This window comes from Clupea harengus, chromosome 4 (assembly GCF_900700415.2).
Source record: "Clupea harengus chromosome 4, Ch_v2.0.2, whole genome shotgun sequence".
In the NCBI taxonomy this organism is placed as follows: domain Eukaryota; kingdom Metazoa; phylum Chordata; class Actinopteri; order Clupeiformes; family Clupeidae; genus Clupea; species Clupea harengus.
Genome location: NC_045155.1, coordinates 28,923,003 through 28,938,002, shown reverse-complemented (window position 1 = coordinate 28,938,002; position 15,000 = coordinate 28,923,003). Strand labels below are relative to the sequence as shown.

The following is a 15,000-nucleotide window of genomic DNA, read 5'->3' as shown; positions in this document are numbered from 1 at the left end:
CACACACACACACACACACACACACGCACACACAGACACATACACACACACACACACACACACACACACACACACACAGACACACACACACACACAGACACACACACACACTCACACAAACGTTAATGTGATTTCCATAGACAGACACCAACATCAAACAGCGGCAAACAGCACTCACCCATAGTAAACAGCTTCTCACTCTATTTCTCTCCCAGTCTTGCTTTCTAAGTGTTTAATATCGCGAGCCAATTAAAGCATCAATTTTGTTGAGTACACACTTATCGAAGTAGAACTACTATATTAGTTGGAAACGCTCTGAATACTCTCTGAAGGCCCCTTTTCTCTCTAAATGTGTTTTTCGCTTTATTATTCGACTGTATTTTTCTCTCTCTTCGTTACCAAACGAATCCCCCTGTTCTTATCGCGTTGCCGAGCAAGCAATGGAGTTTCCTCAAGAGCAACAGTTTCCCCCGTGGCTTTGGTTTTTAATTGTGCTTTGTTTTGGTTGTTTAAACCCAACTGACAGTCGTAAGCTGATTTGTATACACGCACAGATATTAGTGGGGCTGCCTACACAGCCATGGCTGTCATGAATAATTAATGCTTCTATTAAGAAGCACACTGCGCCCCCCTCCAAACACACACACAGACACACACACACAGACACACACAGAGAAACACACACACACACACACACACACACAGACACACTCCCCCCCTTCAAAGCGTCATTAATATTAAAGAGGCTTAAGCCTCCTCTAAAAGGAGAGAGAGCTGCATCAAATGAAGCTGGGAATACGAGCAGCACTTGAAAGGCATCATGGGAGCTTTGGGGCTGGGTTTGGGCGCGTTCCACAATGCAATGGTGTTCCCTCGGCAGCCGTCCAATCAGGGAAAGGCAGGGCCTGTGTCACTCTCGGTTACCTCACAACTACCTGACTTACTAGTGCGCTAACACTAAAACACCTTATATTCCACAGACATTGCTACATTAGCATTTGTATATTAGCCTCAGTGCAATGCACTGTGATGCTCTTTAGCATGATTGTCCGTTACAGTGCAGTACGGCTGTGCTGCTAGTACTCTTCGCTACGCCGTCAATTTACCTGCATGATAACATGGATTAAGTGACACAAGATGTTGTCAGTAAGTCATTGTGGTTGAAGGATCTGAGGCACATTATTGGTTGCGTGGAAAAGGTTGTGTGAGAAAGCTGCACGAGTTTATCATCATTGCTGTGGTGAAGGTGACTGTAGAAACAGCAGTGAATGGATGACTATGGCAGTTACAGGAATGGCAAAGAAAAATATATATATGATAAAAAAAGAATACAATTATTTCAGAAATAACCCTGTGATCAGTTTAATGATCACCCATGAAGTGTAGGCCATGAAATGGTCTCAGGGGTATTCTCACAGGTTGGGAAAGATAGTGAAGCCATCATGTTGGCCTGAACTACTGTAAGTCCAAACCTGGTCCCTGAAAGCAGCCTCAAACCTGGTCCCTGAAAGCAGCCTCAAACCTGGTCGCTGAAAGCAGCCTGAAACCTGGTCGCTGAAAGCAGCCTGAAACCTGGTTGCTGAAAGCAGCCTCAAACCTGGTCGCTGAAAGCAGCCTCAAACCTGGTCGCTGAAAGCAGCCTGAAACCCTCCAAACCTGGTCGCTGAAAGCAGCCTGAAACCTTCCGAGCGTGGCTCCAGAGTGCAGTCCTATGTGGGTCATCCTTGAGTAGACTCAGTCAGCGTCGCAGCTCAAGAGAATGCAGCTACTCACATTCCTCTACAGCCACCCAAAACCTATGAAGCTACACTTACACACACACACACAGAAGTACACTTACACACACACACACACACACACACACACACACACACACACACACACACACAGAGAGAAGTACACTCACACACACACACACACACACACACACACACACACACACACACACACACACACACACACACACACACAGAAGTACACTCACACACACATACATACGCACACTGAATGCTTAAGAGGGTAAACAAGGTCTGCAGTGAAAAGAATGATGAATAAATCATGGAAGCCCCCTTTCTCTTCCAGCTGCAAACAGCATTGATGATGACCATGCCTGTCCAGTCAGACAGAGCCTGACGCCGCAGCGGATCCGGCCCTGTTCCGGCCCTGTTCCGGCCGTGTTCTGGCCCTGTTCTGGCCCTGTTCTGGCCCTGTTCCTGCCCTGTTCCGGCCCTGGTCTGGCCCTGATCCTGCCCTGATCCGACCCTGTTCTGGCCCTGATCCGGCCCTGATCCGGCCCTGTTCCGGCCCTGTTCTGGCCCTGTTATGGCCCTGTTATGGCCCTGTTATGGCCCTGATCCGGCTCCGTTTGAGAAAGTCCACCTGTCTGCAGAGGATACTGCTCAGTCATCCATACATGCCACCTACATTTAAACAGGATGTCTCCTGCCGGAGTTCATTTCTACTTCTGCTCTGGGGTCCGTTTCCTCTTCCAATGCCCCCCCCCCCCCTTCTTCTGCTGAAGTAGGAGAATTTCAAAGCTGCGTTTAAGTCCCCATCCCCCAGTTTCCTTTCCTCTGTGCCTCATACGTAGCCACTAACCACATGGCATTTAAGAGAAAATAATGTATTTAGAGTGCAGTTTACGCCGCGAGAAAGCAGACTTTTAATCCACCTCGTGAATTGTGCTTCTGCTCTGAACGCAGACGTGCCTGCGTCACCTCAAGCAGATCTGAGGCGCTGCCGCCGAGCCGATCGCACCTCTCTCCTCACACAACACCTACGGTGAATCTCCTTAATTATGGCCGATCGCACCTCTCTCCCCACACAACACCTCCAGTGAATCTCCTTAATTATGGCCGCCCCTGGAGACTTGTGGTATCCTCGGTGGAGCGTCTGGAGAAGAAGTGTTTCCATTTAAAGCTGTGCGTGGGAGCTTGTGTAAGGCAATGCACTGTATTCTCAGATGACCAGCCTCACCAACACCCTTGTGCTTCAGGAGCGAAATCCTTCAGATGAGAGTTAGTGCACGGCAATGCTCTTTATTCTCAGGTGCACATTGTGTCCAAGTCCCTCGCTTCACCTGGGAAATTAAACTCAAAAACAGTTGGCCGAGCCTGATAGGAGCCAGATTAGGGTGAGACCCTTACCGGCGTCTGCTGAGCCGAGAGAAATATCTCCGTTTCAACCGTTTCAACTGTATGAGCTAGTGTGAGTCAATGCCCTGTACTCTCCGACTGCCTTTCTTTACCGAGCCCCTCTTTGCACCTGTTCTTCCTAAGCAGTCAGATACGGCCCAGATGTGGCCCAGGTGAGGCCCAGGTGAGGACCAGGTGAGGACCAGAGTCTGTGCTTATCTGAGATGACACATGGAAGGTGGCGAGGAGAAGAATAGAATCACTGAGAGTGAGTCTAATAGACAGAAGAGTGTGTTCAGTGGCAGGTTCTCAGAGATGGTATCTGGAGTGTGAGACAGAGGAGTCTATGAAGAGTGTGTTCAGTTCTCAGGGCTGGTATCTGGAGTGTGAGACAGAGGAGTCTATGAAGAGTGTGTTCAGTTCTCAGAGATGGTATCTGGAGTGTGAAACAGAGGAGTCTATGAAGAGTGTGTTCAGTTCTCAGGGCTGGTATCTGGAGTGTGAGACAGAGGAGTCTATGAAGAGTGTGTTCAGTTCTCAGAGCTGGTATCTGGAGTGTGAAGCAGAGGAGTCTATGAGACTTAATGAAGGTGAGATAAATGCTGTGAGTAGTGGTGAGAAAGCAGACAGCTGGCCTCCGTTCCCCTCACGATCCCTCTCACCCCTCACGATCCTCACATCATCTCCATCACAGCCGTTCCCCTCTCACCCCTCACGATCCCTCTCACCCCTCACGATCCTCACATCATCTCCATCACAGCCGTTCCCCTCTCACCCCTCACGATCCTCACATCATCTCCATCACAGCCGTTCCCCTCTCACCCCTCACGATCCTCACATCATCTCCATCACAGCTCCTTCTGAGAGCTGGCCTGGCCTTCCCTCTCACCCCTCACGATCCTCACATCATCTCCATCACAGCTCCTTCTGAGAGCTGGCCTGGCCTTCCCTCTCACCCCTCACGATCCTCACATCATCTCTATCACAGCTCCTTCTGAGAGCTGGCCTGGCCTTCCCTCTCACCCCTCACGATCCTCACATCATCTCTATCACCGCTCCTTCTGGGAGCTGGCCTCCGTTTCCCTCGCTCTCTCATCCTTCAGTATCCAGCAGGGCTCCTTATTGACCATGACTCAGACTACATGTATGAACTAGGCCCTTAAAGCCTCTCCCCCTTGCTAACCCAACGTACACTAGCAGAGAACTAGACTCCCCTTTACTCTTATACTTCAATATCCACACATCATCTCCATCCGGGCTCCATATTCACCACTACAGTAGTGAGGCTAAATATACAAAATATATTAAAGCCCCTCTCCCCCTCTCCCACTGGCCTTCCTGCTGTGGTGCTAGAGGCTCTGGATTAGCTCCCGCTGGGAATCCCTTCCCTCGAGGGTCTTGTCTGGATTAGGGATTAAAGACGATCACCTCGGTCTCTTTCTTTCCATGCACTGGTGCCCACAGATCATTCCCCCTAAGGCCCCCTCATCACTGTAATTTACTGTAACATGAGACTCAGTGGGGTTTGAATGACGGTTTAATCTGTGTGAACTCTCTACTTGTGGAATGTCAGATACCAGTGGATAAGGCGTTTATAAAGCTTAATGTGTTTCGGCATTCCAGCTTTCAGATGGCGGTAGTGTTGTTTGTTGGTTTAACTAGCGAGCCAGGTCATTAGCTGTTCATTAGGAGTGTCGCTAAGGAAATGAAGGATTCTTTAACTGATGTCTCAGTGTAACCTCACAGTTAGTGGTAGCATTACGCTACTTCTTTTGATGTTCCACAGCTTCATTATTTCATTTGGATACATCTCTGCCCGTTGGGTGAATATGAACTATAAGCTACATATCACAAACCTGGGCCAGACTCTCATGGCCCTCTCTTCCTGTGGATTTCCACCGGGGTGCCAGCTTTCTCTCTCTCTCTCTCTCTCTCTCTCTCTCTCTCTCTCTCGCCGCACGCCCTCTCTTCCTCTCTCTCTCTCTCTCTCTCTCTCTCTGCCTCTGGATTAGCCACTCGCTGCTGAGAATGAACCCTTTTCTTCTAGGATCTAATCTGGATTAGGCCCTAAAGATGATCACCCCATTCCTCGACATGTAGGTCAACTCTCCTCCCCAAAAATCTTACCCCCCCACCCCGATACCCCCCTCCTTCAAATCCGCCTCCGCACAGCAGTAATTCGTAATTAACCACCCCTGGTATTACCACCAGCACGTCCACACACCCCTCCACACCCCCTGAACCACCACAGGCAGCTGACAAACAAGGGCAGCCTGCTGGGAAATACCCACCACTGGCAGAGCCTCACGCAGAGAAGGGCAGTGGATCCTGTGGAGAGAAGCCAGCGGATTGAGTGCATGAAGAATAAGGCATCTTCCTCTCACTGGGGGGCAATAGATTGGCTCGCATTATGCATTTATGTGTATGTGTGTGTGTGTGTGTGAGAGAGAGAGAGAGAGAGATGGAGAGAGAGATAGAGAGAGAGAGAGAGAGAGAGAAGGAGAGAGAGAGTATGTTTATGTCCCATGGTGCCCGGGGGCAAAGGATATGAACAAAACAATTCCCCATAAAGGTCCACTCAGATTGATTCCTTGCCCTTTGCTGTGTCAGAGACACTCCAGTCCTCCTCAATTACTGCCGGCTGGAAGGAAAGAAGACAGGGCTCACAACGGCAGGTCTGGGAACAGCAGTCACCACCACAGAGCAGCGGTATCAGTGGCTGAGAGCTGATGCATGAGAGCAGTGGGTGGGTGGGTGGGTGAGGCTGCTCAAACAAGGAGCTTCTTTGTCCTTGTCAAAGGGCCTTTGATGCTTTGAAGTGAGGAAACAGGCAATGTTATATTTATCCCTGCAGAACAGCTGAGCCGGAAATGGTTCTGGCGCAGTTCTGGCGCAGTTCCGGCCCGGATTCGGCCCCGGCTCGGATCTGTTCTGGAGTCAGTCACACTTCAGGGACACTTCTCATGAACGGAGGTCTGGTCAGGGCTCGAATGTCATGCTTAAACCTGATTTGAAAGCCGGGTACCGTGGGATTAATCGTCTTTGCGCTACACCGAGATCCTGTCCCCTTGCTAGGACCTGGTGTCAGCGCACTTTAATTATACGCCACCTCTTTCCGAATAGGAGAGCTCTGAACTTCCTTATTTCCGCCATTCCCAGAACTAAGTCCCTAAACTTATTTGGCTGCTTATGTAACAGAACCATTGTAAAAGTCCATTCCAATTGTCGCAACCTCCGCCTGACGTGGATATATTTAGCTTATCATCTAGCGCGCCCCGTGTTTTCCCTCCGAACCTTGCAAGCCAAAGCAGCAATAAAAGATTCATGTATTCCAGTGCCTCCGGCAGTGCAGTGACACACTTACTTTACATCCAGAGCAATTAATGTCCACTAAAACCAGATTACAATGCAGAAGTCCCACTGGGCCCCCACGACCACTACTCCAGTGCTCCACTACTACACTGCTTTCTGGGGGAGATGGACAGCGGAGAGAGGTGGGGGGGGGGTGGCAGGAGTGTGGAGCTCTCACGTGATTGGCTGCAGCACTGGTGCTGGGCATGATTGGGGTTCAGCCCACACACACTTGGTTTTAGCCGCGGCGTGTGTGTACCTAATGGCATATTGATTTGGAAGTGTAGTCGTCAGCCCTGCACACAAAAAAAATCCCCTGTCCTTCTTTATTCATCCCTCTCCCCCTCGCCCGCTCTCCTCATCTTTTCTCCTCTCTTTTTTCCCTCTTTCTTTGTCTGTCTATCATTCCCTCCACCTCATTCCCTCTTTGTGGTCTCTATCTCTATTTTCTTTTCTCTCCCTGACTTACTCTCAGGGTCTTTTTCTCTTTTTTTTTTCACTGTGATTTTCTTCCTCCCTCAGCACCCCCCCCCCCCCCTCTCTCTCTCTCTCTCTCTCTCTCTCCCTTCCACATGCTATCTCCCTGGTGGTGAGGCCTGGAGATCAGCCAAGACCCTGCAACTCCTGTTCTTTTTTTTTTTTTTTACGGCACAGAAGGCTCCAAGCCTCCCAGAGCCAAGGTCGTGCTGGGAAGCCATATTGTACTTTATTAGAAGGTGGGCTGCACTAATATGGCCCCCTGTTAGATTTATCGCCCATGGCAACAGAACTCAAAGCTTGTATGGAATTGGAGCAGGTTCCACTGTTTTAATGTCCCCCCCACATTTTCATGTCGAACAAAACCTCCTCTATTATTGCATAAATCGCACCCCCAATATAAGAAGGAAAAGAAGGGTGGAAAACAAGTGCAGGTGCTCTTTTCGTATGGCTTTAATAGGGGCAGATCTGCAGAGTACTGCATAATAAATGTTTCCCCTCCGTGTCTCTCTGACAGTGTGTGTGACCTTTCGGAGTTACTGTAACTCCCGTGACGGAGTTAACCGGGGTTCAGTGTGGAGTCACAAATCCCTGTCTGTTCCGATAAAAAAATATTTTGAAGTGCTCGTTCAGAAAGGTTGCAGGACTGAAAGGGGTTTAGGGTAGGGGGGAGGGTAGGGTGGAGTGTGGGGAGGGGGGGAGTCAGAGAAGGTTAAGCTGCTGTTAAATGGGTGAACACCCAAGTGAGGAAGCACCTTTTTGCTGTCTGATGTTTCCTGTAGCTCAATGGCTGGAGCGAGGCGCTAACAACACCAAGGTCACGACGGGCTCCCGAGAGCACACATACTCATCCGCACTGGACTGGAAGCTGATTAACAGCACACATACTCAACAGCACACATACTCAACAACACACATACTCAACTGCACACATACTCAACTGCACTGGACTGGAAGCTGATTAACAGCACACATACTCAACAGCACACATACTCATCTGCACTGGACTGGAAGCTGATTAACAGCACACATACTCAACAGCACACATACTCATCTGCACTGGACTCGAAGCTGATTAACAGCACACATACTCAACAGCACACATACTCATCTGCACTGGACTGGAAGCTGATTAACAGCACACATACTCAACTGCACACATACTCAACTGCACTGGACTGGAAGCTGATTAACAGCACACATACTCAACAGCACACATACTCATCTGCACTGGACTGGAAGCTGATTTGGATAAAAGAGGCTGCTAAGTGAATGCATGTAATAAAAACAAAATATCTGATCTGCCGAAACCACATTTTGTTCCCCCAGGTGAACCCAGTGGCCGGACCGCCGGAAGGGGGTACAAAGGTGACCATCCGCGGCCTGAACCTGGGCTTGTCGTTCTCGGAGATGGTGAACAACGTGCAGGTGGCGGGCGTCCAGTGTACGCCTCTGGAGGACGGCTACATCATCGCCGAACAGTGAGTCATGTGCCCTTTATGAACTCGTTTGGAAAGTTAACACACACTGCAGTCGCTGTAGTCTCCACAGTCGCTACGCTAACTTCAAATATCACTGGGTCATTTTTAGACTGTTGTGAGACACGTCATGGTACTGTGTGCCGCAATTCAAACACTCTAATTGGATTCGGCTTGAGGATGTCTGGAAATAGAACAAGCTCGAGGACATGGAGTGTTCTGACGGGGGTTTAACCCGTTTGGCGACTGAAAATGATTAAAAAGCTGCTATCGGCTTCCATGAAGGATCTTTCACATCTCTCTCTTCTTAGATTGTAATTATACAAACCCTTTTGTCACTCTCCGGCTGGGCTGGGTTGCTTAATGAACCGGCCCTCTTTCGCTGGCAGCTATCAAACCTCGTGTTGACTTGCTATAAAAAGCATTACGAGCTCTTAGGTCCCTTTTGTTTCTGCTCCGTCGAGCCCTGCAGTTATTCTCCACGAGACGAGAAGCGTCTTCACCGCAGCCAGCAGTTCGCCTTGCAGTCCGCCCTGAAAGGGTTAATCGGGAGCAGTCAGCCCACAGTTCCCCGCACCGGAGAGGTTGCCTAATTAAGACTGGTCTGTCCTCCCCTAAGGGCGAGAGCATCACTCATCCCTCAACATCTGCACGTGTTTACTCTCTTAATTGTCCTACCCAAACAAGCGAGTCAACCCCAGTCCTCGAGCTCATGAGCTAATTTGTTAATATCGCGTCTTTGATTTTTTTTCCTTTTTTGCCCGAGTTGCTTTTTGTGCTGTGCACTCGGAAGAAATAAATGTGCTGACTCATTTTTGTTGTCAACATGGCTGCCACCCCCACCCCCACCCCCCTCTCCCCCCCCCCAATCACAAGTGTTTTTCCCGCCCAACCCCCAGTGGAACTGTGGATCCAATAGCCCACATTGCCCTATTACGTTTCAGCACTCAGACAGACCTGAGAGTAGAGAGAACAGGTGGAGAAAAGTGGAATTGAGGTTGAACAAAGAGAAGAGTGATGAAAAAGGAAACTTTTACTGAGTGGAGACAGAAAAGGATTGGGAGGAGGGAGTCGGGGGGGGGGGGGGGGGGGCAATGACTTTGCGGCATCGAGGGAGCTAGAGGAACACGATGCGTCAGTGCTATACGGCCAGACAGCGTTCGCTCTCTCAGGAGCCTTTAACCTTAATTCATTCCCTGCCCTAGTTCTGCCCCCTCGGTCGGGGCAACGGAACATCACACCGGCAGCAGCGGCGGCGGCGGTGTCACAGAGGATAGGTTCTCCTCCCTGCACTTGCGAAGCTGCGCTTTCACGAGGTCAGGGGGGAAATACACCTGGCTAATACCTTTTTAATTTCATAGTTAATTAGCGTCGTACCGCATTAGCGAGACGCAAATGAGATCCCACCTCTGCCTAGGCGGCTCCGCACGAACGTCTACAGGTACTCCAAGTCAACCTGCCACCCAACAACAGTGGAGAATTTGCCGCTAATTAGCACCAAAAAGCGTGGCACTAGCCTCAGAGCATACTTGCCGTTCAACTAATGCTCCACACATGACTAAAACCTGGCTTGTATCTCGAACATGTCCGAAATAACTATTACAGCCGCCATCATTTCTGGGCAAATGCTCTCGGCTGCATTTCTTTGTCTATTTCGAGCTGCTATAAATAGCCGGTGCTGCGCTGTGCTGCGCTGTGCTGTGCTGTGCTGCTGCTGTGCTCCGCCAGTGGTACATGGCGGCCTGCCTCTTGTTTCCTACCCTGCCTGGCCTGCTGGGCTGCTCTGCTCCGGCTGCGGCAGGGTCCTGCCAGGCCCTGTGTAATTGTGATGCGCGGCGTGCCGCTGGCTGCGGGGGACGATTTGTCAGCGGCGCGCGCCCCTGACAGCAGTTTAATCCAATGGGGACACTGCTGGAGTGAATTCATTTGTATGGCTCCGCCAGACGTGTCAGGAGGAAATGGGGAGCCTGGCGCTCGCTGGGACATCGCCTCGGCAACAGCAGCAGAGAGAGAGGAGGAGACAGAGAACAGAGAGGAGAGAGAGAGAGAGAGAGAGGGAGAGAGAGAGAGAGAGAGGGAGAGAAAGAGGAAGGCAGTGATCTTTGGATGTGTGTCTCAAGATCAGCACGAGATTTGTTCTCTTCTTCTTGTCAAGGGCAGTTCTGCTGTTGTGGTGTTTTTGATGCTGTAGTTAAGTGCCCCTGAACACATGGACATTTGAAGATTGAGTGCCTATGAGCAGTTACAGATAGAACACTAGAATTCAAAACTGAGCTGAGGATTTTGACGCTGAGGATTGTTTTCCAGACGCTTAAATTGATGAAAGAAAATGTCCTCCGATGTGGAACAGCCCCCGGTTGCGATGAGTTCATCAGATTAGAGCAGCTCCATTGTGCTCCCAGTGTTTCTGCGCTCATTTAAAAAACCCAGACGATGTTCAAGCCTTCACCTCAGTTAACCTATGGCTCAGCGATTCCCCCTTCTACTGTGAGAAAGGCATGATTTGATTCTCCTCTCTGGGCTCATTCAGACAGTGTGGGGGCTTAAGCCTTTCTTAACCTCACACTACAATAAAAAAGGAACTTTCCTATTCTGAATCCACACTCTGGGCCTGTCTCCATCTTGTAAATCCTCCCCAGCCTCCTCCCCATCCTCCATTGGGCATCCCTTCCCTGCTCTGCTGATTGCAGTAATGACCCCCCCCAGCAGGGGGCAGGTACGCTAGGTGGAGCAGAGGTACAGCGCTGTAGCTCTCAAGCTCCTCTGACTCCGAGGCAGAACTACAGGCCTCCACCAGACCATAAATCCTGTGTCAGGCTTGGCTCTCCACGGGCGAGACGCCAGAGTGTTCTGGAGACCAGCGCTGGAAAGAGAGAAAAAAACAATGATCTTGTCAACTACACCAACATCTCTCTCTTCTCTCTCACACACTCTCTCTTCTCTCACACACACTCTCTCTTGCCCTGTCTTGTCAGTTGCACCCTGGGCCGACGACTGTGATTGCCTCTCGTTCTTTATTGCCAATCGATCGCCGTCCCACGTTTGTTATGTCATTTGATCTGGCCACCTGCCAGCCTCTGCGACACCTGATCACAGCGTATGATAAAGCTCTATCGATCAGCAGGCTCCTCATGTTTGATTTAAAGTGGGGGAGCAGCAGCAGCAAGAGGAGGAGGAGGAGGAGGAGGAGGTGGAGGAGGAAGAGGAGCAGGCTGTATTTACGTCACCGACTCACAGACAGGTTCCATGCCAGGGTGTGCACGGTTGGGCACAGATAGTCTCAAGGCAGCCTTAAGGGTTGCTATCAATTATGTGTGTGTGTGTGTGTGTGTGTGTGTGTGTGTGTGTGTGTGTGTGTGTGTGTGTGTGTGTGTGTGTGTGTGTGTGTGTGTGTGTGTGTGTGTGTATATATATAGTATATATATATACTACATGCTGCCTTAGCCATCACAGAGGCCAACTGAAAATTACATTCCCGAAATGAGTGGGAGAAAATCAATAGGGAATTGTGGTGCATGCCGATGATTTTCCATAATGCATGAGGAGCCTGCTGGGGTCAAATGCAACTTCACCGGGAGTAAACGACTGGCCAGGAATACAATATTACCTGCGCGTCACCTATACAACTGCCATGAGTACTTCACCAGGAGTAAACGACTGGTCAGGAATACACTATTACCTGGACCTCGCCCATATAACTACCATGAGTACTTCTCTGGGAGTACTCCGTAAACGACTGGTCAGGAATACAATAATACCTGTGTGTCACCTCTATAACTAGTGTGGGTTTGCAGAAATTCTTTATTAAATGGTGGCACCCTTCAGTATTTGTTTCAGCATCACCATCAGTAAGTGTATTTTGGATTTCTGTTACAGGACTGTGAAATGGGAAATGTATCAAATGATTGCACCCTCTGAACTCAACCACAGTGTGAACTGGTCTTAAAATGTGTGTGTGTGCTCCTTCTTTGACAGGATCGTGTGTGAGATGGACCCTGCTCCCAATAATGCTGCTCCTGGTCCAGTCTCTCTGTGTGTGGGGGAGTGCAAACCAGAGCTGCAGACTCACTCCTCTCAGCTCTTCTCCTTCGTGGTAAGACTCACTATCTCACCCACACATGACCCTCTGAATAATGCAGGGGCTCAGTGGCTCAGTGTGCAGCTAGTGGTGGGTCTCTTTGGGTTTTATCTCAAGGTTTGTGTGTGTGTGTGTGTGTGTGTGTGTGTGTGTGTCTCTCTGTGTGTGTGTGTGTGTGTGTGTGTGTGTGTTTTATCTCAAGGTTTGCACAGGGCAGATTCTGGCACGTCTGTTTATGCCAGTGTGTTTCGAGCCAACAGTCAGCCGTGTGGGTTTATCAGGCCTGCTCTTTTTCTATAACACACTCGTTATTTACATTCGATCCCTGCCCATGATGATGATCAATGATCAATGATCAATCCGATCGTGTTACCTCTCATCTGAGTGGCGTAATGGCGACCAGATAGATAAACGCTCCTGAGCTCAGTGTTTTAGAGCGTCTTGTTGGGATTGCTAAAGCACTCGTAGTTGAGCTGCGACTCGTCACAGCGAGTGTTTGGGAAATATTTCACTTTGTGGAGCACCTGGACTCGAGGGGTCAGCCTGATAATGTGCTCTATAATTACGTCTCAAACGCCATTTACCTCCGCTACTAAGGCCAAGGTCGATAAATTAAGCTTTTATCGCCGATGTTTCTTTTTTCAGTTACTCTTAAACCCTTTTCAGATGAGAGTTATTTAACTGATTCCTATTTAACCGTAGAACTCATTTGAACGCATTTGAACAGCACCAGACCTGCGTAGGTATATTGTCTCGTCGGCGTTTTGGCTCAGTGAGAAACACTTTTCATCAGCGCTGTTTCTCAAAGAGGAGAGTCCCAGCGCCTGTGTTCAAAACCAAATCCTTCTTTGTTAATAATAGAGCCTGGTGTTAATTATTAGAATATTGAGTAATTACAATCGGGCAGCAGCGCGGGGAATAAGCAGTCAATGTGGCGACAATGGTGGCCATTAGCGGAGAGAAGGGGGGGAGGGTGGTGGCGATGGTGGCAACTCGAGCAGGAACATCTACAGGGACACCTCCACACCTGTCCTCTCCACACACATCTCACCAGAAGAACATGAGCCAGCCTGCGAGGAACTGATAATCAGCAACACGGTTCCCACTTACAGATCCATTCACACACACAACACACACACACACACACACACACACACACACACACACACAATTAACCATCCCCCAACAATTAACAGCAGCTGGTAATTAGCCTAGCTGTTTCAGTAAGATGCTCCTTTCTCTTTATTGGCCCCTGTGTGTGTGTGTGTGTGTGTGTGTGTGTGTGTGTGTGTGTGTGTGTGTGTGTGTGTGTGTGTGTGTGTGTGTGTGTGTGTGTGTGTGTGTGTGTGTGTGTGTGTGCCTGTTTATATGTGGATGTAGGTGTCACGTCTGTTTGTTTCACCTATTTCTTCACCTTCTAATGTGTGTGCAGCCTGTTGTGATCTCCAGGGCCAATCAGCAATCAGCGCTCAGCTGCCATGCCTTCCCCCTGCTAATATTCTCCCCAGATCCCACTGGCCACATAGCAACACAGACAGACACTTTAACAGGCTGTTTAACAGCCTGTGTAAACATGAGCTTCTCTCTCTCTCTCTCTCTCTCTCTTTATCCCTCTCTCTCTCTTTCTCCCTGTCTCTCTCTCTTTCTCCCTCTCTCTCTTTCTCTCTCTCTGTCTCCCTCTCTCTCTTTCTCTCATTCTCTCTCTCTCTCTCTCTCTCTCTCTCTCTCTCTCTCTTTCTCCCTCTCTGTTTCTCTCTTTCTCCCTCTCTCTCTGTCTCCCTCTCTCTCTTTCTCTGTCTCTCTCTGTCTCCCTCTCTCTCTTTCTCTCTCACTCGTTCTCTTTCTCTCTCTTTCTCGCACTCTATTTTCCTCTGCGTGTGTAGATAAAGAAGCAGACCATTCATTGTGTACAAAGCCCTTGAGGAACATTTCGCTGATGTTTTTTTTGTGAGCTTTTTCTGTTAGCCCCTCTCTCTGTCTGCATTGTGTGTTCCACACAGTACACAGACCAATGACATGTCTCCCACACTCGTGTTTCAGACTCCAACGGTGACAGGACTGTCCCCCAGTCGGGGACCTGAGTCTGGGGGAACCAAGGTCACCATCATGGGGGAGAACCTCGGAGCAGGCAGCAGCGTCAACGTGCTCTTCGGGAACCAAACCTGCGAGTTCTTCGAGTGAGTGGTTCTATTCACTGTCCATATTTTGTTTTCATATGATTCAAATCAGAATCAACAAAAAGAGACGTTCAAGGAACAACAGTATACATATTATAAACAGACAGTATACAGGCAGGATTCAGGCTACATACAGATAATACGCAGATTACATAAACACCCATAAAATGCTATAGCAGATTCTGTAGCAATGCAACCAACAAAAAGAGACATTTATATCACAGATTGTCTTTTTTGCAAGTGTTTTGACTTATATTGAAGGCAAAAATAGCTCCCAAAATAATAAAAAAGAACTAAAATAAAAA

At 49.2% G+C, this 15,000-nt stretch overlaps 1 protein-coding gene across 2 annotated transcripts in view; it reads left to right on the top strand.

Moving 5' to 3' along the window:
• The window catches only part of plxna2 (plexin A2), a 98,403-nt gene that overhangs the window by 14,824 nt on the left and 68,579 nt on the right, over window positions 1-15,000 (top strand). For both annotated transcript variants that reach the window (XM_031566962.2, XM_031566963.1), the window contains 3 exons: window positions 8,292-8,443; window positions 12,416-12,533; window positions 14,559-14,695. In XM_031566962.2, the coding sequence (XP_031422822.1) occupies window positions 8,292-8,443; window positions 12,416-12,533; window positions 14,559-14,695 (407 nt within the window). The remainder of the gene's footprint in view (window positions 1-8,291; window positions 8,444-12,415; window positions 12,534-14,558; window positions 14,696-15,000) is intronic.